This window comes from Cygnus atratus, chromosome 6, assembly GCF_013377495.2.
Source record: "Cygnus atratus isolate AKBS03 ecotype Queensland, Australia chromosome 6, CAtr_DNAZoo_HiC_assembly, whole genome shotgun sequence".
Classification (NCBI taxonomy): Eukaryota; Metazoa; Chordata; class Aves; order Anseriformes; family Anatidae; genus Cygnus; species Cygnus atratus.
The window spans coordinates 1,384,962-1,409,927 of NC_066367.1; the positions used below are offsets into that span (position 1 = coordinate 1,384,962).

At 41.5% G+C, this 24,966-nt stretch overlaps 3 protein-coding genes across 11 annotated transcripts in view; 2 read left to right on the forward strand and 1 right to left on the reverse strand.

Moving 5' to 3' along the window:
• Positions 1 to 24,966, forward strand: part of SF3B1 (splicing factor 3b subunit 1) — a 426,274-nt gene that overhangs the window by 355,462 nt on the left and 45,846 nt on the right. The gene's annotated exons all lie outside the window — the stretch shown is intronic.
• Positions 1 to 24,966, forward strand: part of HSPD1 (heat shock protein family D (Hsp60) member 1) — a 388,176-nt gene that overhangs the window by 355,462 nt on the left and 7,748 nt on the right. The window contains exons 2-3 of one of the 4 annotated variants that reach the window (XM_050711544.1): positions 22,674 to 22,716; positions 23,154 to 23,329. In XM_050711544.1, coding sequence (XP_050567501.1) covers positions 23,156 to 23,329 — 174 coding nt within the window. In that variant the 5' untranslated portion in view covers positions 22,674 to 22,716; positions 23,154 to 23,155. Of the gene's footprint in view, positions 1 to 22,637; positions 22,717 to 22,999; positions 23,074 to 23,126; positions 23,330 to 24,966 lie in introns of those variants that run through there. The other 3 variants (XM_035536761.2, XM_050711545.1, XM_035536762.2) reach the window with 3 other exon arrangements.
• Positions 6 to 22,284, reverse strand: LOC118243078 (MOB-like protein phocein). Of its 3 annotated transcripts, XM_035536760.2 has the most exons (9): positions 22,141 to 22,284; positions 20,170 to 20,334; positions 12,012 to 12,074; positions 11,395 to 11,495; positions 9,779 to 9,821; positions 9,436 to 9,522; positions 8,422 to 8,501; positions 7,530 to 7,641; positions 4,874 to 6,500 (listed from the first exon to the last, which is right to left on the reverse strand). In XM_035536760.2, the coding sequence occupies exons 1-9, from the start codon at positions 22,141 to 22,143 to the stop codon at positions 6,369 to 6,371; spliced, it is 786 nt and encodes a 261-aa protein (XP_035392653.1). In that variant the 5' UTR covers positions 22,144 to 22,284; the 3' UTR covers positions 4,874 to 6,368. The 3 variants fall into 3 exon arrangements, with proteins under 3 accessions (XP_050567504.1, XP_035392653.1, XP_035392651.1); XM_050711547.1 differs by lacking the exons at positions 4,874 to 6,500; positions 20,170 to 20,334; positions 22,141 to 22,284 and adding exons at positions 6 to 277; positions 13,693 to 13,844; XM_035536758.2 differs by lacking the exons at positions 20,170 to 20,334; positions 22,141 to 22,284 and adding an exon at positions 13,693 to 13,922.

Here is a 24,966-nt window from a genome sequence, read left to right on the forward strand (position 1 = left end):
TTAGAAGCAAAAACTTTAAATGCTTGTCACTCTCAAGTTAAGAAAATAACTTGATCCAGATGAAAAATCAGGACAGAACTGAGCAAATGTATTCCCAGCATTTCTTTCAAGGTTTGCAGTACAGCATGCAGTCAGACAGGTATCGAAATCACCTGCCTCTGGTGGCAGTGTTCCACCAGCTGCCGTAGAAGTCTCTTTGCCCACAGTGGGATGATGGCACCAGCACAGTGGACACAGGAATGCAGTGACAGCAACACCAGCAACTGACTCGGAGCACCTGCAGGATGAACAGAACGCGGCAATTCAGCCTGCGATCTCCGGGGCAGGGAACCACGCAGAACAAACTCTGGCAGGAGCTGCTTATTACAATGAGCAAGAAATAGTTCATGAAAGAAAAAAAGTTGCACTTGCTGTGATAAGCAGAAGTAGCACGAAGCTTTAGTAGTATTTCAGTTTATTTTTACAGGGCCTTATCCACTTGTATGAGGTTTGATTGTTGTACTATGGGCTTGAAAGGATGATGGCTTTGGAGTTGCTTCCCAGTTTCATGGTAAAAACTGTTGCAGGTTTGTTGTTAATTTTTCCCTCTGGAAGAGCAATTCCTAACAACTGTTTGTAGCAGACTTTATCCCTCTCCTGCTCAGCTTCACCAAACCCTGGTTCTGGAGACAACCTTTAAATTTATCTAATTTTTCTATTGTACATTGTTGGAAAGTGCAGCTTCTCCTCACTTGCATTTCTTAAGAAAAATACCGGCAGTCTGGCAAAGTATTCCCTGCTAAAGGGGAGGGTGCTAGCTGGGTGCTCCTCCCAGAGCCTGACCCAACCCCTGTCTTCTCATGCAGCCGGCTGAGTAGCGGTCATTCAATAGCAGGCATGTCCCCATAGTACTACAGATGGGGAAGAACTGATGAAAAGACACGTGTCTCTAGCAGAAAGATAAGTAATTTCAGCATATTAAAAATGGGACAACATCTGGTCTTGTAAAACTTGGAATATAATGCTGTACCTCTAAAAATATTTGTCAAAAGTAAACAAACAACAAAAAAAAACACCACGCTCTCACGTGTGCAATTAACTATTGGTGGTTCTACATACAAGTCAAATTTGTAAAAAGCAGCAAAAATTGGTCAAAAAACTAGGAACTCTTGAATATTCCAAGTTAAAGCTTTTAATGCGTATCAGAGAAGTTACCTTTTATAAAGTAGTATCACTGTTTAAGATAGCTAACAGCAGTAAATTGTAAAACAAAATTGAACTGCAAATATTTATATAACATGTTATAATGTATAAAGTACTAAACTAGATGCAGTTACTCTTTCTAGAATGCATTTATTGGATAAAAAGGAATCAATTAACTTTTGAGATCTTTTCCTCATACCAGGTAGCAAAAATGCAGAAAATTCAAACCTAGCATCCAGATGCTTTTTTAAAAGAGCTTTTCCCATATGATTAATGGAGTATAAACAAAGAAGATTCCATTTTTGCAACAACGGTAGTCTGGATGTCCACAGGTACATTTTAGAATATTCCCACTTGAAGCTTTAAGAAAGCCTTTTCTTAAATTGTAGGCCATGGAAAAGGAATGTGGCTTTATTTCAGAGTTTTAACTGTACTTTAGTCCTTGCTCTTGAATCTCAGTAGGTTTTGATTGTGTTGCAAGCTTCTGTAAATTTATTTCTAGTCTTTTTAATTCAGTGTAAATATGCTAAATTGCTTCCTTTAAATCCCTTTAGAAATGCCTATTTAGTTAAGGACAGCTGGTTTATTTTTTTAATGCCATTTGTTTTGTATACAGTACATAAAGTTGTTCCTGCTGTACAAACACTAATCTAGAGTGTTTTCCTAGTTCTCTGTTGTCTTTCACCTCACAGGGCTACATTTAGGCTCTGTACTGCACACAAATAAAATATAATTCTTCACCTTGAAAAAAAAAAATGACAACCTGGCAGGAGACAAGATAGAAATGTGTAAAGGGAGTGGTGTGGAGAGGGTAGCAAAGGAATAAATTCTTCAGCATTCTAATTCAAGGGAATCACGGAAATGGTAAGTAGCAGGTTTGAACTAAATCAAGGTACTTATTTGGCTGGCTGTTAACTGCTTGCCGCAGGATGTTGTATGTAAAACTACATGGATTTAAAAGGTGACTGAAAAAATCCTGAAAGGAAAAAAAAGCTCTCTGAAAGTCACTGAACCAGATGGAAGCTGTTGGAGACTATAAACATTGGTTTGACTGACTGGCGTGCTCATCCTGTTCCTTTTATTTCTTGTAAGGACCAGTTCTTCATCCTTGGGTTAGCTGGATTGAGCAGGACCATTGTGGGAGTGTAGCTGAGAATGGTTTCCTGCTGCAAAACTTCTTTTAAAAAATATGGGAGTAAATTGTTTGCTCAGTCCATGTGAAGACTGTACACAAACCATTTGACTTCATGCACTAGTTGAAGAGCACAGATTAAACAACCTGTCTTCCTAGGTGAAAATGCTTTTAAAAGAAATGATGGAAAAATCTTCTCTTTCTTTGCCATGAAAAATTCTGAAAACCAACTCATCTTATTTGGTACATTTTGCATTGAGGGGATTCTAATTAAAGCTATGTGTTTCAGTATGTTCTTAAACTAGAGCATTAAGTTATGACTCTACTAATTGTAAATTACTAGCAGCTCCTGTTAGCAAGCTTTTTTATATGCTCTTATTACACACACACACCTCATTTTACTCAAATGTATACTTCATTATATGAAGTATACTCAAATGTATACTTCATACTTCATTATCTCAAGCCTTTTTATTGAAAGAATTGTGGATCAAACTTAAAGCCTGGATGCGTTCTCTGACCAAAGAGAAAAAAAAAAAGTACACTAATATCATTGGCTTCATCTGCGAGTCTGAACTTCAACAGATGAGTCCCTCACCTATATGTGACAACAAAAACACTCTATGACTACTAAAAAACAAAGATGGAAAGACATGCTGTTCCCAAACCTCTCCAAAAGACTGTTAATACTTCATCTTAAAGTGTTAGGACAGGAAATACTTTTAACAGTGTTTGCAAGCAGGAAGAAATAATCCACTATAAAAAAAATCTTTGCCCTGTTCACAGTTGTCACAACACTTCATTTACATACCCAATCAGCTGTAATAAACTGCTGCTTAACCTCAGGCTTTGATCTATAAAGCACTATTTACTTTTTGTAAAGCTAAGGTGTATATTTCTGATAGTAAGCTTCTCATCATTAAAAACACGTCAAATCGGCTATCAATGTCCTTATTATGTTTGTCTCACGCTGGCATTAAATTCTTTAGATCAATGTATACCTTCCTTCAATTATATTTTTGCAAGTCTTGTCTGTACGTACATACAGCACACAAGGCAAAGATTGTTAGACTTTTAATCATCTATTAAAAGCTGATTAGTTTACTTTTATGTTGTATATTAATATTCTATAAGTAATAAAAAAACAGGTCACTGTTCTGACAATTGGCTATGGTTTAATTTATAGAATACAAGTGTTAGGATTGAGAATTTTCAAAGCCCATTTCCTGTGTCAAAATTTAGATGAATGGTATGAATTTAAGTGGTGAATATTCTTTGGGTAAACGTAACTTGAGACAAAGTGGTTTAGAGAAACTGGGCTGATGACATGTTCGATGTTTTAAGCAGAAGCTTTGACAACATTAAGAGAATAAAAAATCTCAGCAGCAAAATCACTAGGGCTGACTTGTAGCAAGATACGCTAAAGCAAGCATCAGGGAAAAATAATTAATAAGCAAGTTATTTGAAAATTAGCCTTTGCGTGTGACATGCCATTCTATCTGTGACACACTGCCCATAACATGCTTGGAGTATTTGAAAGGCCCTCTTGTAGATCTCACTAACTTGTTAATTGTAGAACCAGCATTTTCTGAGTTGAAACATGTATGAATTTGAGGTCTGACCTTAAGGTGCTAATGAATATTGTATTTCTCTGCTTTTGAAAGAAGAAATAGAACCTCAGCACACCTTGTAGCAGAGATGAGAGAGCACCGCATTTTGTCTTGGAAGCACTCAGTTGCCTGTGTTTTTGGACAACTTGAAAAATGAGAATCACTTACCAAAATATAGCGGTATGGATAAAGAAACAGTTTAATTTTAAATTTTTTCCTTTTTTACAATATATTTTAAAGACAGTCTCACCTTCCCTATTACGTAGATTGTAAATTAAATCTGTTTATGTATTTACTAGACAAATCAATGGTTCGCTTAGGCAAAAGGAAGTTTTATGGTACCATTCAGGCACATGTGTGTACACCGTACTCATGTAAACAACAGCAAGGGAAAATACAAGCAGTGTTTCACTTAGGCCTTATATAAAATCAATAGTAAAGCAAGTCAATTTTACAGTGCAAATCTGAATGAGAATAAACAGCATTAAAACTTCCAGAGTTTTGTTTTGAAGTGAAACTCTTAAAGCATAAGAAGAAAAGAGGTTTAAAATTTTAATGCAGTCCTGAGCACCACATTTTCTTCAATTTTGTAGAGGTGGTGTAATTAGCAACACCAGTTACATGTTTTTGCCTGTCTCAGTCACTATGACCAGTATAAGCATGCAGCGTGACTGTACTAAAGAACACACCATGAATGGTCCTACAGCAGACTATAACAGAACTAAATAAATTGACTACTTCCAAAATAGTCTTTTCTCTTACCTGCAGTACAAGCTTCAAGATATCTAACAAAATCAAGTAATCTGGTCCATACAAGGCAAGTTATAGCTAACTGTATAGACAACTACAGCTACGCTCACTCAGACATCTCATGCAATTACCCTGCTGACAGTTAAATACAATGATAAACACGAGACAAAAGAGCTGCTGAAGAACACAGCTGCTGAAGTACTTCAGAAGTTTAGTCTCTTTATTTTCTCATTGTTTAAATTCCCTTTACATCCAGGTGGTACAGTTGCTTGAGGTGTGCTTGATTTGTGTAAAGAAAAATAGAATTTAAGGCATGTTTAGTATATTATGAAAAAAGACTTCTTAAAAATAGGTGAACTCCCTTCTGTCCAGGTAAGCATAACTTAACAAAGGGTAGTTTACAGAAACAAGCTTGCTTAGCCCATTCTGACCTGCTTAAAGAAATAGAAGAGGACCCCGGCAACTTCCAAGAGAAACAACCAGCTACCTTTTTAAACAGATAAGCAAAATTCATTTAACATAAGAACTCTGCTAGTGCTTTTAGACCCTGCATTCATGCACACTTAGCAGTATGTCTCTGCTATATTAACACTAAAACATTTAATTCTATCATTCTAGACAACAATTAAGCAGCACTCATGGAAATTGTCAGTTATTGCAAATCTGCAAAGAAAACTTGAAATAAACATCTAAAAGGGAGCAGAAGTAGTATGAATCCAAATCTTTCTGTCAAAGAATATAATGCAGGTGAATTAAGACAAACAAATTAACTTATGTTGAAAATATGATTAACTCCTGCAAGGAGTCAGGTTCAATTTTTCAAGTACTTAATGTTTTTACTAAAAATATAAGCAAATACTATGCTAGCGGGTTACGTAGTGTAATGTGAATATTTATGTGAGGTATAATTTGTAAGCCATTGCCATAAATATGTACAGGTATAAGCCATTGAGATTTCTGCCACAGTTAGTCTGTAGAGAAGTTGTAGACTGGAGAACAGCAGAGGTCTGTTGTACCAGGACAGAAACCACCCTCTGCTGTACACAAGCCTCCACTGGTAACAAAACAAAAAGTCCAGAAAGTATGTTAGATATATATCAAGAATATATACGTTCAACAGCATAGTAAAATTATCCTTTAGGTATTACTAATACTATAGATGCTATTATTGTTTGGATATACACATACAGGAATATGTACATCCAAAAGTAAATCTTCAAAGCTATCTTAAAAAAATAAAAGCTAAATTAGGGATAAGCTACACTGCAAAGAGCTTCCTGCAGAATTATATATTTAAGGTGATCATCTTTGAACTAGCATAGCTACTGCATTAAAAAATGGCTTGTTGTGTAATGTTAATCTTGCTTTTTTCCCCACCCAATCTGACATATCTTCAGGATTGTGATTCAATGATTGTTTAGCAGCAATTTTAAAGAACTGTAAATTCTTTTATTAACAGGCATTATAAACAGATACTACTACTTTTATTTAAAAACCATGAGTGCCACACTGATGAATATACAGCTCATGAATAACTTAAAAGTATTTCCCATATTAAAAGGCAATGCACACAGCATACAAAAAGTATACTAAAAGCTGTGAGGATACGTGATTGAAGTGTCTAAAATGATATATACAGTACATAATTAATGTTTTGTTTGTATTCGGTATAGGCTTCTGTACTACCATCCCCATCATGCCTCACTCTCCCCTGCCACTGAGTTTTGCACTTCTTCTTCCAAAATCGGTACAATCAGGTTATCCTTGGACATCAGATTATACTTCATCACAAACTTAGTGAACCGATGACACAAGAAAGTTTCATTCTGGAGATGAAAAAAGGGGAGAAAACAATATATACAGAAGGAATATTTTAAACAATTGAGGAAGATATACTAAGATAAACTGCATATATGTAATTGCCTCACTGGATTTACAAGTCTTAGAAACAGTAGTAATGCTTAAATGATAAATTTGTTACTTCTTTTAAAACTTTTCCTTTACTACTTGATTAATATACAATGAATCGAAACCCAAAGCTTAAGTCACAGCTCAATTTAATAGTACTTACACAAGAATATATTAAAATATCAATGTTGTCCTGATCTACTCCAGAAGAGAACTTGAAGGTATTGTGAAACACCTTCTGCATATACTATTCCCAACAGAACAGGGCACAACTGTTCCACAGCTGTTACAGCAACCTGAAGTGGCATTTGACAAGTGTTTCCTTTTACATCCAGTTATATCCCTAATCTCCTTTCTAGTTATCAATTTCTGCTTTTCAGTAAAAACAACTAACCTTGGAAGTTACTGGAGGTGCACAAAGTACCACCAGTTTATTTGCTTCTTTGCAGTTTTACAATTACAATCCTTTAACTGGCATGTAACACATACCATCAGGACACACATATAATGTAAGCAGTAATACCTATACAAAGTGCTTGAATACATTCAGGAACTTTTTTTTTTTTTTTGAAATGTGTTGCCTGTATAAAAACTCCTAAATTCTATCCCTTCCAAGTAAGAGAAAGGATAATCAACTAAAAATATAAGCAAATACTATGCTAGCGGGTTATGTAGTGTAATGTGAATATTCACTATATGAATGTGAAATTCACTATATAAATGAATTTTCATTTATATATATGCATATGCAAATATGCCTTTAAAGTTAAAACTAAGTTACAGCATGGAATTTCAGTTCTTAAAAGTACCATCTACTACAATCAATACTTTACTTGGGTGCAGATTTTCGGGTAGCAATAAACAAAGTGTATAATACAATTATATCACAGCTGTAACTTCAGTAAATGCCTTCACTCAGGAAGTAATTGAACTATTAAACTACTTACTTCATATTCATCAAATATCTGCCGATGATGAAAATAAGCATGTGAAAATATTCTGTAAATCCTTCGGCACACCGATCCTAATTTGGCTACAGAAGATTCCTTTATGCTAACCCTGTAAGCACCAGGAGAAAGGTTACCAGGAGAGATCTATTAAAATGACTAACAAAATAATCATTGACAGGAATTCTGATTGTTAAACTGTACTGTCAAATTACATACGACATTAAGACTGAAGTTTTGCAGGCATCTGTCTGCAATTGCTTGTTTTTGCAAGAATAACAAAAACATTGCTGCATTCTGTACATTTAAAAATTGCCCTAACTACAATAAAAAAAAAAAAAAGCTTTTCCTGTAATATACAAATATCATCAGTTATTCTGGTGAGGGCTGGATTTCTGGTTTCTAGCATTGATGAGCAAAGGGAAAGACTTCCAGTTGCACCTCCTTGCCAATACAGGATTCCCAGAGAAGCACCATTTTGACTTCCTTTTTTAGGTTTCTATCATCCCACACATGGGCTGTGATTTTCAGTGGAGCAGGGTTCAAGTCCTTTGAGTCACTGCATCCCTCCAAAGGCCATCCTGTTACTTAGATTAGCACTACTCTAGTGGAAGCCCCACGGTAATACCAACAAATAGGAAAACAAACATTTCCCAACTAAAAAGCACCCGTCAGCTCCAGTAAATGGTAGACTATTTCAACAGGCAGAAATCCTTCCTTGGCTTACCAGTGACAGTAGCTGCACCAGCACCACTGACACATTCTATAGGATTTCTTATAGTTTCAGTAGTAGTCCATTAAGAACATGTAACACATTTCTATGTGGTTGCTAAGCAAGACTTTAGGTGCCATCTGCTCCCCCCACCTCTCCTTCCAAAAGAAAGCATTTTACCTGCTGGGGAAATATTTATTGCTATTCAGAAGACATGCAGCTCCATCAAGCGTGTGTCTGGTGTAATCTATAGCAGGACACTACAAAACAGAGTGAACAAGCACATGCATGAGTGTTTGCATGATATTATCATGTAACATGTTTAAAGAAAAACATTTTAATTCTGTTTCCTGATCACTAGCCATTTTTATTCACAGAAGTTTCATGTAGCTTCTCTGCAAGGTCCAACTACATTTCCTCCTTAAGTGAGATATTTCTTCTCTGTTTCATAACTCTGTTTTATAACCCATGTCAATTATTTCAAGAGAAAAGTTACTATGGAAATTTGATCATGTACACGAGTAGTGAATTTTATGCATCTCCTTAAGTAATACCGTATAATAAGAATACATATTGGAAGTACGCTAGCATTATGTCACAGTTCACTTGCTTTCCACATTGTCAAGTTGCCAGACTGTTTCTTTTACAGCCTAAATCAATACCCTAAAAAAAATAATTAAAAAAAAAAAATACCTGCCCCTACATATACTTTGTCAAAAGAAAGTCAAGATGAACTAGGACAGGCAGAAAGAGAGCGGGAACGTCTGCCAGTTTTGTTGTCCCCTAGTTGCAGGAAAATGACTTCTCGATTGTACATTTTTGTCAGCAGTCTCTCAGGATTGCATCACCCACTATCTGACCACTGGGCGATCATCAGTGTGGAAAACTGCAGATGAAGGACGTGTTCAGAGATAACCAGTATTACCTCCTCTTCTCACTGACTGTGAACCAGACCTGGATGGAACGCAGTCTCTCTGGTGCTGCTGTAAAAAGCAGCTCCTTCCTACCTCATGCCATACTTCTGTAAATGTACTAACAAATAGGAAAGAAGGAAACCTCAAGTGATCATTCCTAACCCAGACATAAGCTCTCAGTTTGAGTAACAGGACAACTCTAATGGTCTCCCCAAGAACACAGGAGCTGCGAAAGAAAATCTTATGCCAGTTGGGACAGTTTTACAAAATACATCCATACCTCTTTGGGAGTTTTATGAGCTGCACAAAGAAAAATCCATTGTTCTGTTGCTGTCATCTGAGTACATGTGTCTGGATGACATTCACTCTGTTAAAACAATTGTTCAGTTATGAAATCACCCAACAGCAACAATCTGATGGTCTTTTGAAATCACTTTCTTGCCCTGTCTACCACCGAAGAGTTATTTGCCAGAAGCCTTTAAAATACTAAAAAACTCTTACCTGAAACCACTGCTTAAGTGTAGGTTTTTAATTTAAAAAAGTAAAGCTCTACAAACTCTGCAGCTTATGTACAAAAGAGTCTCTTCCCTGACACAATATAAAAATATCAAGAAAAGAATTACCTGAAGCTTGACAGCTAGTCCATTGAGTTCAAGGCAGAATTGTCTAAAAAAAAGAATTTGAACACAGCAGCATCAAAATCAAGCAATTTGGTTTCACGCTGGAAACACTGGATACAAGACAAAATGAAACATTCTGGTCTTCTTCACAGATCTCTAAAGATATTTTGTAATTATTGCTTTTAAACTGAAAAAAAATATAATATGAAAAAAATCATACCTAAAGAATATCATCACATAATTTCAGCTGATAAGACACCTGAAAAGGCATATGTGCCTTTTAATTAACACACTATAAAAGGACTACTCATTGAGAGATATAGAATGCATATCTTTTTACTTAGCAAAACAATTATATTTTAATTCTTATCTGATAGTAAAGGCTAAGCTTAACAAACAATTTAGTGGAGGTGTTTAAGCTTTGTTAGGTAAGAAATGCTATTTCACAAATACAGATCAAAAAAAATTATTAAACAACACTTCAAGAAAATCAGTTTCTTAAGAGTGTGAATTTTAAATTCATATAGATTAATCACTCCATCCTTCTAAGATATACTTCCTCCAAATCAAAGTACCTAAAGTCCCACTACAGAACAGGACTTCCAGATATACTGCTTCCACTAGAACGTACCTGGAAGTACATTTTTTAACTTAGGGAATTCACCACCACCACCAAACTACAAGAGATAACTGAATAAACTTTCCAGAAGTGCTAAGAATTTAGTGAGAAATCACTTCTATGAATCTACTATGATTTTCAGTGTACATGAGACGACAAAGGAAATTCTTAAAATGTGTCTTTTACCATTGTACATATACACTTTTCCTCTTTTGAGGATTCACCATGTCTATTGGAAATATTCCAGACCAGAGAAGACAAAAAAAAAAAAAAAAAAAAGAGAGGCAAAAGATCATGATCTATACATCTAGGATGAGAACTATTTCTGAAAATACATTTGATAAAGTTAGAAGATAAGCTTAATAAGAAAAAAAAATTCAAGACACACAAATGATAAGTAATGCCAGGAAAAAAGGATTAATACATATGTATTAACAGGATGTAAAGCTACACTGTACTCGAAGAATACTTTCAGGCATAAAGCACCTATGCTTAACAGAATCTATTTTACTGCACAAAACAAAGAGAGGACAGTATGTTTCAAGTTCCCTTACAACAAGAACTGCAAGACACAGCTATCCTTGCTTTCCCATCTAAAACCTATTTTCCTGCAAGTTCCAGAGAAAAACACTGGGAGCATCTGGAGGGAGGGAACCGATATTTTCAATCAGTGGAGATGAAGAATTGATGATTCTAGGAGAAAGTCCTGTGGAAATTCTGTGACTATTTTCATATTCAAAGTATGCCAGAATAGTTTTTGAAGTGAAGTACAATCATTTTATTAAAAAACACTGCATCAGAGAGCATTATACATCTTTAGAAAGAACAAGGAATTCAGAAAACCATCCAACACAAAATTATCAAAATATTTTGTAGGAGAAATATCACATTTCATTTAAGGTACTTTTAACTTGTCATATTCAAAAAAAAAAAATCAGTACCACTATCGATATACAAAACTTGGTATCAGAACACTACGTTGATGAAGATGGATTCTTACCTTAAATGTTCGTACTTCCACACACCTTCGTCCTGGCCTTCAGGAGGTTCAAGGATCTTATCAATGTTGGAACAGTCTGCCCTTATGTTTTGCTGAATATACTAGGGGAGGGGGGGAGAATAAGATCTTCTTGTAATTATAGTATGTATTTAGGACATTACTGCATCTTTAAGAGACTTACTCTCCCAGAGATTAAAGTCATTTTTGTTTTATTTAAGAAGTGATTGATAGTCTAAAAAGTTAACAAGTTGATGGATGGAGTAAGGCAACTGGTATAAAAAAAATACCAGATCTGAAAAATTTCTTCTTCTGAATTAAAAAAGGTAAAAGAACGGGTAAATTGCATAGCTTTTTTAGAAAATCCTTCTCGAACAAAAGAACCCCTTGGGAAATCCCACCATTTCCTTATATCTGATCTGTTTAAATCATACATGAGAATTCTAGCTATTTCTTCATATCCAATTAATAATTACATTTTTTTTTAATTTATGTAAGTTGCTTATGAATCTCACTCTTGTGCAGCAACACTAAGCAGACAAATAGCATGCCACATTCCCTGTTGTTTTTAACCAATAAAATACAAAACTTGGGAAACTGAACTTAAAAAACAAGAGTACCTGCTGAACAGCTAATGTACTATCCATTTCTTCAAAGGATTCATCAGGCCAATTGTAGAAATCCTGTTAAAAAAAGTTTAAACCAAGTAAACAAAAATACAGGGAGAGAAATAAAAGCACACAACTTACAATACGCTTAAATATGCAGGAAAATAGATGTAGAATTAGTTTATACAATTCCAGGAAGCGGCATCTTAACAGAAGCAGCACACAAACTTGGCAAGGACAGCGTGAAATGGCACTTATGCTCCTCAAGTTGCAATATGAGAACATCTTGAAATCAAATTTCTACTTGATTTGGCATACCATAAACATCCTCTCTTCCACGCATCTTTTTCTAACAGCTATATAGCCTGTGTTTCTTAGATGAAGTATTTGCATATGGTGCTGACCTCACACGTTAGATCATGTAAGAATGGGGAAGATAAGAGGTCTTTAGAGAACAATTATACAATCAGTATTGAATTAAAATCCCAGTGATAATATTCTCGTAATAATACACCATTGGAAACACCTTCTCTAACCTGAGATAATACAACACAGCGTTGACCCAGCTCAGCACTACATTCTTCTGGCATGGTCAGAGTGCTGTGTAACTGGACAGTTATGGGCTTTGCTAACCCACAGCATCTACTACTGATAAAGAGAAAAGCCACCTCAGGTTTTGCACCAGATCCAGCAACTCACATCTGGTGGAAATATGATAATCCCAGATATATAAAAAATGCAAAGTTAGAAAATGTGTATCTAAAATTTAGTGCTACTCCCTCTTTTTACCCAGAAATGTTACATGTCAGTCTCCCACAGCCCTCCTCACAGGCTCAATGAAGATGCTCCAAGTGTAAAGCCTAGTGAGCTGTTCTTGAGAGAGCACAGCCATCTCTAGAAAAGCAGTGAATTGCCAGTGCTTAGGTGTTAAGTATTTCTATTGACATACAGAACAGCTACTCTGCGATATAATACACAATTACAAGTTAAATACAGCCACAGAACAACGTGATTTCATCAATTTCTTTCTCTTTTCAACAGATTTTTTCAACTGACATGGACTTCTGACATGGGCTTCTAACATCTAACTTCGCCAAATCCAGCTCTGTGTTCTGAGCGTTTCAGGACGCCCGAGATCTCTGACAGAGGACATGCTTTCCCTGCTCTTCGCGGCTTCTACCTGTACAGACGAGCTGGCCTAGGGCTGTGTAACAATTCCACCTCTGTGCGTTACCACGAGGCGGGGAAAGGAGACGCGTTTTGCTACGACGCTGTCACGCAGCGCTCTGCTTCTGACACGGGGCCTCTCCGGTCAAAACCCGAACGAAACGAGACTTCCATCGCGGGAGGCTTACCTCAGCCCGAGGCACGCACCTCGCACCTCCCAGACCGCCTTTCGGGGAGACGGGGCCGGGCCGAGGGGCCGGGGCCGCCTGGGAGCAGAGCCGGCTCTGCCCGGGCCGCCCGGTGCCACCGCAGCCGCCCAGCCCCGGCTCCCGCGCCGCAAGGCCAAGGGGAGCGGCAGCGGCCTCCTGCCGCGGACCGGGGCACGGCGCCGCCCGGCCTGGGCCCAGCCACGGGGAGCGGGGCGGCCCCACAGCGCCAGGCCCCACCGGCCGCCCGGGCCCCGGGCCCCGTGCCTGGGCGGCGGCGGCGCTGCCCGCCCCGCCCGCCCCAGCCCCCCGCGGCTCACCTGGGCCTTGGTGCCCGGCCTGTTCCGCCTCAGCACGGCCGTGCCCTCCGCCATGACCATAGTGACAGCACCGCCAGGACCCGGATGCGGCAGCGCCGGGCGGGGCGGCACGGGGCGGAGCGGGGCGGCAACTGCGCAGGGAAAGGGAGGGCCCGCAGGCCTCGCGAGAGGTGGAGGAGGGACGGGGACGGGCGTCGGGCGTGCTCCCACCGGCCCCCGCCCAACGCCGCGAGATGGCGGCTCGGCGCCTCAGCGCCCCCTCAGCGCCGCCGGGCCTCCCCCGCTGCCCAGTCCGTCACCCGCGGTTACGTAGGGTGCCGAGTCTGAACACGGAGCCCGGTGCTGACGGTACGCAGCTGGCTGTGACAAAAGGAATGAACCAAATGACAGCAACACAGCCCACCCGCAACGTCCCGGGGCAGCGTGCCACAAACGCGGCGGGTGCGGAGCCGCTCAGGCCCTGCAGAAGGCAGCAAGGACGGGTCTGTGCGCTGGGTGTGCGGGGCTGCCCTGCTGGTGGAGAGCGTGGCCTAGGCTTCCAGGCTTCCTTAGTCAGACCTTAACGTGTGTTTGGGAAGAAAAAGGCATTAAAGTGGCACTGCTAGCTTGTAGCAGGCTGAGGAATAGGCTCCTGTTACAAACACTTGGGGGGACTACATAAGAGTGTCTCTTCTTATTTCTGGAGACTAAGAGGGAAAAAAAAAGGCTGAAAGATGCCCTGTTTCTGGAGAATAAGCAGTAGGAAGGAACAGGGAATAGGTAAGGAAGGGTGAATCATTTGTGCGCAGCGAGCTGGGCAGTGCAGAAACAATGAGAAACAGAGAATTGTCAATTCCTATCTAAGAGTTTGTAATGACCAGAGTGGCAGCTCCACCCATGTTACATCCTCATGCAGGTGGCACCCTTGACTGTAGGCCCTTGAGGGCAGATTGCGTTTGTTACTCTTTTACTTGGAGAACTATAGGTCAGCATTCCTGCCCCCGGGATGTTGGATGTGCCAGTCACATGGTGAAACTCAGCACTTTCAAGTTTAATAAACCACAAAAAGGTTAATAACGTTGGGAGAAATTGGTGCATCAGAATGAAGGATGTAAATGTCATATTACCACATTAGATCTGCTGTAATCCAACATTAACTTTTTATGAGATTGATTTATAATTAGCCAGTCCCTAAATAAAAGCAATGCTAGCTGTTTCAGTCCCTCATAATACAGCGTTGTTGGTTTTTAATCAGTTCCAAGGTTAAACTGGTATCTAAAGCACAGAGGAGTGGGAAGATTTGACATTTTCATTTGTCCCTGACTTTTTATTTCATGGACATCTTGCTTCTGAAATGCAAACAAATCTGGCTGAGAATGTTGGTACATTAGCTCAGTCTGAAACTGGCTCAGTTTTACAGAAAAAAGAAGGAAATCTGCAGTGCTTCTTGGGCAGTTAGTGTCTGTAGGTCTTTTTTGTTGCCCCTTAGTAATTACCCTGTTATTACTGGAAGCTGCTTCTTATGTATTGATTTCAAGTGGTTTTTAAATAAAATCTGATAATCATCGGTAATTTCATTTTTTTTTCCTAGGTTTTTACCAGGTCCACATTGTCTTATGCCCTTCATGACTGAAAAGTGGAATATTTGGCCAAGATCATCTCATTCCTGTGCTGTTAGGGACCTGACCTTCCTTTCTAGGCCTTCTACCAGCATGTGTAAGTTTTCTTACTTCCTTTTCTTACTGTGGCAGGGTAACATAACCAGGACAGTAAAGGCTTTCTGAAAATTGTATAGCTGCTGCTAGTGGAACCTGTTCCAGAAAGGGAACTATGAAAAGTAGGTGGAGCCCGCCTTTGTTCTTTATGTTTCAGACAGCTGGGAAGAACTGGATCCCCACCAAAAAGCAAATACGGCAGCATGTAACATTTTTGCCACAAATTAGAGCTTGGAAATAATCTAGAAAACAGTGGAATAAAGAAGTCTAAATTCTCACAGGGAAAATACAGTAGAAAAAGAGCATTTATGATTCATACTGTCCTCTCCTCTAAAGCCCAGGGATATAGGGATATAAAATCTGGTATGCAGCCAGGAACTTAAAAAGCAGTGATGGCAGAGGATCACCTTGGCAATGTAGTAAGTTCCCTGTCCTTGCTTGTAATGATAGCGTTACGGTGCAAGAATAAAATGACCCATCAGACACTCAGGCATGTCCTCCATTTAATTAGGCAGAGGAATGCTTTTTTTTGTTCCATCCACGTATTTCTTATTCCTAGGAAATGTCTCAAGAAAATGTGACATTGTTTTTACTCAGTTATATAAAGACTAGTAGCTACACCCATGACAACAATTTTATTAAACCAGCATGACATCAAGGTACTGAAAACCTCCTGGGGCTGAAAGCAGGGGTTGGACGTAGGGCGGGGAGCCAAGACGCAGACATGTTGTGCCCTCGGCAACACCACAGTGCTGGTTCGGTGTAATCCTACTGGGGAGTGGGCTAACGCAGCACAGCCTTGGTTGAGGAGTAAAGCATTTTGGGGTTAAGGTAAACAGTGCAAGCAGTAAAGGGTTGCGGTGCGTGCCACTGCCTTTCCTCCAGGCTGCCTGGCCTCAGGATGCACCCCCACGGATTAAAGCAGCTCCTCATAAACAAGAACTGTAAACCTCCCAACCTTGTTTGCTGTGAGTGGGGATCTTACATAAAGTGTCTTTAAAAGACAGCATTTAAATGCTGAAGTGTTAGGCTTAAACTTTTGCCTGTTGGATATTGCTTCCTATTGCATCTTTTTCTCATCAAGATGTTATCTGATTTCCATAAGCTAAGTAAGCTGTGAACATATTACACACCTTCCCCTCCTCGCTGTGCCTACACCAGAACACCTACCTTATCAGGGAAGATGAACGCATGCTTGCTGTAGTGCAAGATAATTCTTTTCAATGTGTTTGTTTCATTATGCAATAAATTGTCTGTTAAGATACCTGTAGCATGATAACCTTAAGTTTCAGCTATAACACGCATCGCTAAAACTACTACAATAATGCTGCTGCAGGGCAGATTTCAGGCAGGCCTTTTACACTACAACATTTGCTTAGTGCCTTCCCTGTTAGCACACAAGGGGAATCAACCACCTCAGCAGTGCAACTCGTACACAGCACTGCAGCTTGCACAGGGCTTGCCTACAGCTCTAAAGTCAGCAGTAACCAGCCAGAAAGCAGCACACCATCCAACAGAGGGGAACAAGACAACACAGCCAAGAGCATCAAACATAGCTCTTTGGTGGGTGGTAACTGGCATCTACAGTGGCAAAATCAAGTCGTCGTCCCCCAGCAACTACCTGAAGTTTTGAGAAATATTTTTTATTACAGGCATTCCTAGTTATCTCCAGAAGAAAACAATGTGGCTCACAGTTTATCTAGCAATGTTGATTTCATAACAGCTTTAATTTAGTGTGAAAAAAATGACTTAACTACTATTAGTTTCAGTAGTTAAAAGTTCTATAGGGATTTATTTCACATAAGACTACACAAAAGCCTTTTAGGACAGCGTATGTTCTCAAATGGTGCTAGATCAACATAGACTGACTCTGAAGGCATTGTTAGGAGCAGTATAAAGTTCAGGTCTGTTCAGTCATGTGCAAATAATCCTTTCCCAAGGCAAAACAGGGTGGTTAGAAGTATGTAAATGTGATTGCTTCAGCATTACTTGAGTAGATACCTTACTGTTTAAGAAGGCTGCATTAAGGATAAACAAAGTGTAACTTGTCAAATACACTGTCAGCTCTCTACTAAATTGTGGGACAGGGGGAAAGATCTGGTTTGAGATAAAGCAAATTCCTTCACGAATTGCTACATTAAGATCAGCACCAGCTCCAATTCCACCAGTTAACTTACATAGGAAAGTTACTTGCTTTCTACCTGCACAGCGTTAGAATTCCTACTACAGGCATCACCTGTAACAAGCTCTGTGCGTAGTGTTTTGAGGCAGGCTGTTTGTGGCAGGGTTGTTTGCTTTATCTTGCTATGTACCAAACACCCTGTCATCTACTGCTAGATGATGATGGAAGTGAAGAAGTTAAAAAACATCTGTTACTTAAGATAAAGCTCAACGTGCCCCAAAGCTAGTTGAAACAGTCTCCATCGCTTTATCTGCGATAACACTTCTAAATTAGTCCCACAACTTTAGGCAAGCTTATTGAAAATAATGTATTACTGCAACTGAAATGTTGTTTCAGAAAGTAGTTCAAGACATTACACAGCTGAGGCTCAGTTTCACAGAGCAGTAGCAGAAACTGAGACATAAGCAGAACAGTTTTAAGAAATTTATTGTAAAGGCCTTTACAATCTCAGTACACAGAGAAGGATATAAAAATGATGTTGTTTGGAATAATTAAGGCTGGTTGGTGGTCATCTGCATTTCACTGTTCAATGGAACTCAAGAAAGAGCAACCGACTCCTGACTGCACACATGTTTATTTGTGTTCCATCATTACAGTGAGATCACAAGTTATTTCAGAGATTCAATGCCTGCATATTATAAAATAAAGGACATTATTTACATGATGAAAGAAAGGATTTCAGCATTTTAGTGGAATGGATGACTGATACTGCAACCAACTTCAGTCCAGGTACTTCCCAAGGATGTCACCATCTCTAAACAAGTAGTAGTCCTGCAAGTAAAAGAAACATTACTCATCACATGGATTGTTTGATCAGTTGTTTTGCAGATAACCATCTGGTTTTGAAGTCAGGGATACTATATATCATGAAGTACAAAATCACAGTGACCTAAGACTCGTTCTACCTGTTGACTTCATGGAAAGATTTTTGTTCACAGGACACAGTTTGGGCAGGCCATCAAGTTACTATTTTTAGTAGGAGGAAGTACAAGCACTGTCACAGGACAATTCTGTAAGCTTTCCCTGTCAAAAGCGAGGATACCCCAGTAATTTCAAATCACTTTTGGCTTCTCACTGATACATGCTCAGCATATGAAGTCACTTCACCCACCCAACGAAGATAAAGCCAGATGTTTCTTTGGTTACTTTCTTTTAAACGGGATGGAAGTACCAAGTACTACAGGTACAAGAATGTAACTTGATTCAGCCACTTTAATACCAATGGCATCTAGCGAATGCTGCTAATCCCATTAAATAACTGCAGTATTTATTACTGACAGTGTGACGTTTTGGGAACCAGCTTAATGTGCATTCACGAAGTTGGGAAATTTACCTTATCTTCTAGTACAATCTTTGTACCCCCATATTCTGGTAACAAAACCTTTTCACCAACTTTAACGCTCACTGGATGAATCTCACCATCCTGAAAGAAAAAAAAAGGTGCTTGGTTTTCCACAAGTTAAACAGAGAGGACTAGTATCAGAGTTTTTCCATATTGCAATGATCTATCCACAAAAAGCATTCAAGATACCACATCAACTCTACATTTTATTTGTAGAGTGAAACTAGAATACATTTTATCTGTAGAGTTTCTTTCTTTCTAAAACGGACAGATAAAGTCCATTTCCATATTCTAAAACCATGGCTAATTTTTCCAAGTGCCAGTTACAAGGACTTTCCCATGTTTAGCATTGAAAAGTTACTCAAAGTAACACTGGCAAATCTATATCCTTTTTAGAACCATGCGAAAAAGTTAAGTATCCACACATTAGTCAAATATTAGCATCATTTCACAATATGAAGTTTTGAAAAGCAGATAGAGAGACAAAAAAGCACGATATCTATAGAGGACTCACAATTAAGGAAGCCAGAGTCAACATGCCCAAGTTAAATTTTAACCTGTTTTCTACCATTGGTACTAAATAAACACTGCTTTGGTGGGGAAAAAGAACTTCCAATGCTGAAGCCTGTTGCCACAGGCATTTCGAGACTGTGAAATGAAGTTAAGACCGTCTTTTTTAAGATCCCAGATGAGCAGTCAACATGGCAAGTTTATGAAAGCTAACTTACCATTTCAATTCATTCCCTATTTTTTTTTTCTAGTGAACACAAGCTTTAGAGACCATGCTTGTTTGCACAGTACAAGGCAGTGAACACCACATTCTGCAAATCCACCCTGCTCATAAGCCACATAACTCTAGGCATATAATCATTTGAACAAAAAAAAGCCTACCACAGGCAAGACATTGAAGGACTGAAGCAATAAAAAAAAGACATCCCCCAAAACACTCAATATTAAAAGTCACTATTGTTTAAGGATGCTTGTAAATGTCAACAAATAATAAGTTTCCAAAAGCAAATATTTTCCATTTTATAAATGATAAAAAAGAGACTGTAATTCAAGGTCAGAGCCAGCCAGAGGAACTTGGGATTTCTACATCCTCTTTGAATTTGCACTTCAAACTTCAGCCATTACCCTCATCCATTTTTGTCAGATATCTTAAAACTTGCACTGCAACCATCCCTTTCCCACTATATTTTTCCAGCTGCTGCCAACACCATTACTAATTCTACCCAAATGTAATGCTTCAGGATATTTACCTTTCCTCTGGCACCCGATCCAACTGCTACTACTGTTGCTTGTAGCACTTTCCCTTGAGCTTTTTCTGGGATCATGATTCCTCCTTTGGTTACAGTCTCAGCTGCACATCGTTCAACCAGAACACGATCAAACAGGGGAAGGAATTTCCTAAATGCTTTTCCTGCCTGTGAAAATAATTGTACATTAGAAAATTAAAAACATTCCAGTAAAACTGCAATTAAAAGGTTTTTAAAACCATAGATTTCTCTTTTGAGAGAGATCAGAAGTTTAGAAATCTGATGAGCATTTAGTTTTAACAGTGGCAAACACACACCGTCTTTGATTGCATCAGATATCAATGAAGAAATGAGGAAAGCTGTTACAGCTGTTCCACGTTGCAAGACCTCCACGTTGCAGCTGCCTCTCAAGCAGCCTTCAGAGGCACATATTGGGCAATGTTTGCAGTTGAGCCATACAAAGCTCCTGGTCCAGGTGAGGGAACAAACCACCATCAGGTGGAGCAGCCACCTCACGTGGCTGCAAGCACCACATGCTTTTGATCCTATAAACAGTTAGTTACTGTAGTTTATGAGCACGATTATTGACTATAGAAAACCTATTTTTAAATTCACAAACAGATTTAATGAAGATTAAGGACTTCTTAGGACAGTTGCATTCTTGTTCGTTGTAGTGGAGTCTTCTACAGTAAAGAAGTCTGGCCAGGCTACCCGTATCAGTCTTTTTCAGGTAACTTCAAGACTAAACCTTTCACACGATGCGATACAGCTTCTAAAGTTTGAAGTCTGAAGCAAGAGCTCTGTTATTTGGATTGATTTCTATAAATAAACTGCAACTTCACAAAAACATTTAGATTTATGCCCCTACGAACAGGGAAACAGGCACATTCGTACCTTGACTGCTTTTCCTTCATGTAGGAGGATAGTCATAATCTGCCTCTACTTAAGGGTTAACTAGCTTTTTTAAGCAGTTTATTGTAACTGGTTGCACAAACACAGGGACAGAATCGCAATAAGCAGGGATCAGGGAGAAGGAACTTGCTTTGATTTAGGAGGAAAGATATGGAGCCATGCCAGGTCACATGGAGATAGTGCTCCGTGAGACAGGTACCCAGGGCTCACAGGGAGCACGCTTATGGAAGCCACTAGAAGCAAGGGCCTGGTGTCCACGTGCCCCTCAGTGACACTCATCAGTATGTGCACACAAGCTTTAAAAACAGGGTTAGTAAAGTCACAGACAAGAAAAGCGTATGAAAGCTGCCTCCCCCAAGAAGAGGGCCGATATTACCAGAAGGATAAAAAAAGAGATGGAAAGAAGTGCCAATTATGATTGGGTTTGTTCTATAAAGTTAATATTGCTGATTTTTTTTTTAAAGGAACTGTCAGCGTTTAGCTGAAACAAGCAACCAGACGTAAGAACAGAGGCATTTTACGCTAAGTCTTAAGAAATGCTACCTTCCTGCTCTCAAAAGAGCCGTAAGGATGAACTGTAAGTGCAAGAATAAGGACAGCCCCACCCTCACCCAGTTCTCCTTCAAAAGGAGACTTAGACAGAAGGAGCTCATACAAGGCAGCGAATGAATGACCAGACACGCGATACCAGAGGCCTCGCTTCGATCTGCGGTTGCAGCAGGAGCACGTCGCAGCCCTACCCGGCGGCCGTACAGCTGAGGGCCTACAACGGAACGCTGCACTAACGCTGCTAGGGAGCCCAGGGCAGCCCGTGGCGACGCCGCGGCCCTAACAGCTGCCCCCCCCCCCAAGAACTCCGTGACCTTGCGGCGCCGACGGCCCGCTGCGAGCCCCCGAGCGGAGCGGCCCCCCCTGCGGCACCCGGCACACGGGGGAGAGCCGCCTGCAGCGCCAGCCGCCTCCGGGGCACCGCGGGCGGCTCCCCCACGGCCCCCCCCCGGAGACAGCCGTTCCCCCCGGGACCCCGACACGTGTGGGCCGGGCCAGGCCGCCCGTTCTCACCATGCTGCTGCCGCTGTCGCCGCGCTGCCCGCCCCGAGCGCCCCGTGCCCGCCGCAGGAAGGGCAGCGCCTGCGCATGCGCCGCCAGCGGCCCAACCCCGGGGCGGGGCCCGGCCTCACTCTCGCCGCTGCTGTCGTTGCCACGACCCGGACCCACCCCGCTCCGCTCCGCTCCCGCCGCCGGGCCCGGGCCCCTCCAATCGCGTCCCGCTCGCTGCGGCCGCCGAAGGGGCCGTGCAGTGCCCGGCCGGTGGCGGGACCGGCAGCGAGGCGGAGCCGCCCCCTGACCCTGGGCGGGTACGAGCGTTCCAGAACGTTCTGGAACCGCCGGGCCCCGCAACCTGCACCGTCTGTGCCGGGGCACGGCGCGCATGCGCACGGCGCCCCGGGGCCCCTGAGGCTGCGGCGCGCGGGGCCGAGCCGGGCTAGCCATGCAGGTTCCCGGGCCCGGCCGCGCGGGGCCCGCCGTGGGCGGGCGCCCGGCGAGGGGCGGGGCCGAGGCAGCGGGAGCCGAGCGCCGCCCGCCCTGCGCGCACACCACCCGCACGCCGCCCGCCTGTCCCGCACGGCCCCGCCGGTGAGAGCCGGGACGCGGCCTGGGGGAGCTGGGGGCTGCGATCAGCCCCGGCTGCCCTCAGGGTGGCCGTTAACGTCCTGAGGGGGCGCGCGCTGGGCGGCATTTACGGGGGGAGGGGGGGACAAACCGCGTGTGTGCGGCCTGGCGGCGGCTCCGGAACGGGTCGGGGGGGGGGTGTCGGCGGGGGCGTCCTGGGGCTCCTGGGGCTCCTGGGGCTGGCGGCCCCGTGGCCGTGCAGCGCGGCCCGGCTGGCGGCAGGGGGCGAGCGGCGCTTGACCTTGCGGCGCGTGTCCTGCGAGGCGGCGTGGCCCGGCCGGCCGCGGGGGCCTCGGGGCCCTGAGCACTGGGTTGGCTGCGGTGGGCTTCTGCTCTTGTTCCTGTTCGGGAACTGGTTCTGCTAAACCTGACAGTTATTTTTTTTTTTTTTCGTTTTCCAGCCATGCTCCGTTTACCTGCAGTGCTCCGTCAGATGAGGCCAGTGTCCAGAGCACTCGCCCCCCACCTAACGCGAGCGTATGCCAAAGATGTGAAGTTCGGAGCAGATGCCAGAGCTCTCATGCTCCAAGGAGTGGACCTCCTAGCAGATGCTGTAGCAGTCACCATGGGGCCAAAGGTAAGCAAAGACTTTGCATTTATTTTGCGTTAACGCTTTGGTCTGGCTGAAAACAGATGGATAGGTGGAGCTGTGTTATTCCCATCCGTGTGCCTGTAACGGAGCTGCAGGGGCATGGGCAGGCAGCTGCAGGCAGCCATATTCTCATTCAGTCACCTCCCCACGGGCGCAAAGTAAGATGGATCTGGGCACTGTGGAAGGTGCTGCACATTACTGGGAACGGTTTGAAATAAAATAGGTCAAGGGGGCATGCATGACTGGTTACTCTGGCTCATTTGATAGCCCGTAACAATGTAGTAGATAATTAATCCGACTAACAACATAAGTAGTTAAATTAGTTCTATTTCTTTGAAACATGAAATATTTTTTGTATAGTTTTGCCTTCTAGAAGTAACAAAAGTACTAAAAGCATAATGTTGAGTTTTCAGTTGACTGGTAAATGTTACCAGCTTAAGTGAAAATTCATGGTAGTGGCCTTCATTTTATGTTGCCTGTAGGGCAAATTTGTAGTCTGATTCCCTTCAAGTTTTAGGCCATTTTGAAAGCTAGCTGTTATATTTTGCATAGTCATACAGCATGCAGTAAGGCTTGAAACGAGGCTCCTTTTGAAAGAAGAGACTGATTTTTTTCAGGTTCGTAGGAATATCTGTTCCAAGTGGTGTGTCTGTAATGGTTTCTTTGGAATTTTGGACCTGGTCACTAGGTAGTAGTGACTGGGTGTTAGTGGGGTGGGTGGGTGGGATAGTGGTGAAGTACCTGCAAGCTGCAGTTCTGCAGCTTTTGAGGCTTTTTAATAAGTTACATTGAACCACTTGAGCTTCTTGATAGGATTAACTTAGTGACTGTTTTGTCCGTTCTCTAAAGTAGGCTCACTACATCTCAGAATACTTGTGGAAGCTTTTAACAAAGGTACAGTTCAGCTCTTTGAAGCTTCTAGTTTGTCAACTTTAAGTACAACTTTGAAATGATATATTTGAAATAAAGTAGACTAAATGAAATGAAGGTAGGAGGTTCAGCACATACGATAACAGCGTGTGCATGGTAGATCTTGTCAAGGCTGCTTGGCCTCTCTGAAATTATTCTTTGCACATTTTTGGAGCCTAACTAGCTTTATTCAAAGACAGAAATGCCATAAACTTGAGCAAGGTGAAGGTTAAGGAACAGTGATGTCAGCAAACTGCAGCTGCTTCCCATAAGCACAGTTCTGCAGAAGGGAATAAAGTTGCAGTGCAGTCAGTTGATTTAACTTTGCCTCAGGCAATGTTGTGAACGTCTAAGCATGATTTTAATGTACTGGTTAAAGGGCAGTTCCTGATGCAACTTTCTGCAACCTTGTGGATTTCTTGTTCCAGCATTGCCACTTCTATTGACTGTTCTCTGTGCATTTACAGAGATTTAGAGTTTGTACTGTAATACCTGGTTCAGCCTCCAGCATTTTTTAAGAACTACCACACTTGCGAGGAAACTTCCCTTTTGAACTGTTCTGTATTTAAAGAAATTGGTTTACAGTCTTACACAATCATCTGATACTGCTGCCAACTGGCCAGTTGCTTTGTCATTGTGATTCTTGGTATGCAGGACCATTCAAAATGCGGCTGTATTTATGGCTGGCATTCCTTGGTTCAGAAACACAAAGC

What these genes read in the sequence shown, in the direction of transcription:
- LOC118243078 (XM_035536760.2), bottom strand. An exon ending in GATCGGGTGCCAGAGGAAAG is followed by an intron (nt 12,075 to 20,169) that starts GTAAATATCCTG and finishes TTTTTTTAACAG; the next exon opens with GATTTCTACAATTGGCCTGA. An exon ending in TGGAAGTACGAACATTTAAG is followed by an intron (nt 9,822 to 11,394) that starts GTAAGAATCCAT and finishes TCTTTTTTTTAG; the next exon opens with ACAATTCTGCCTTGAACTCA.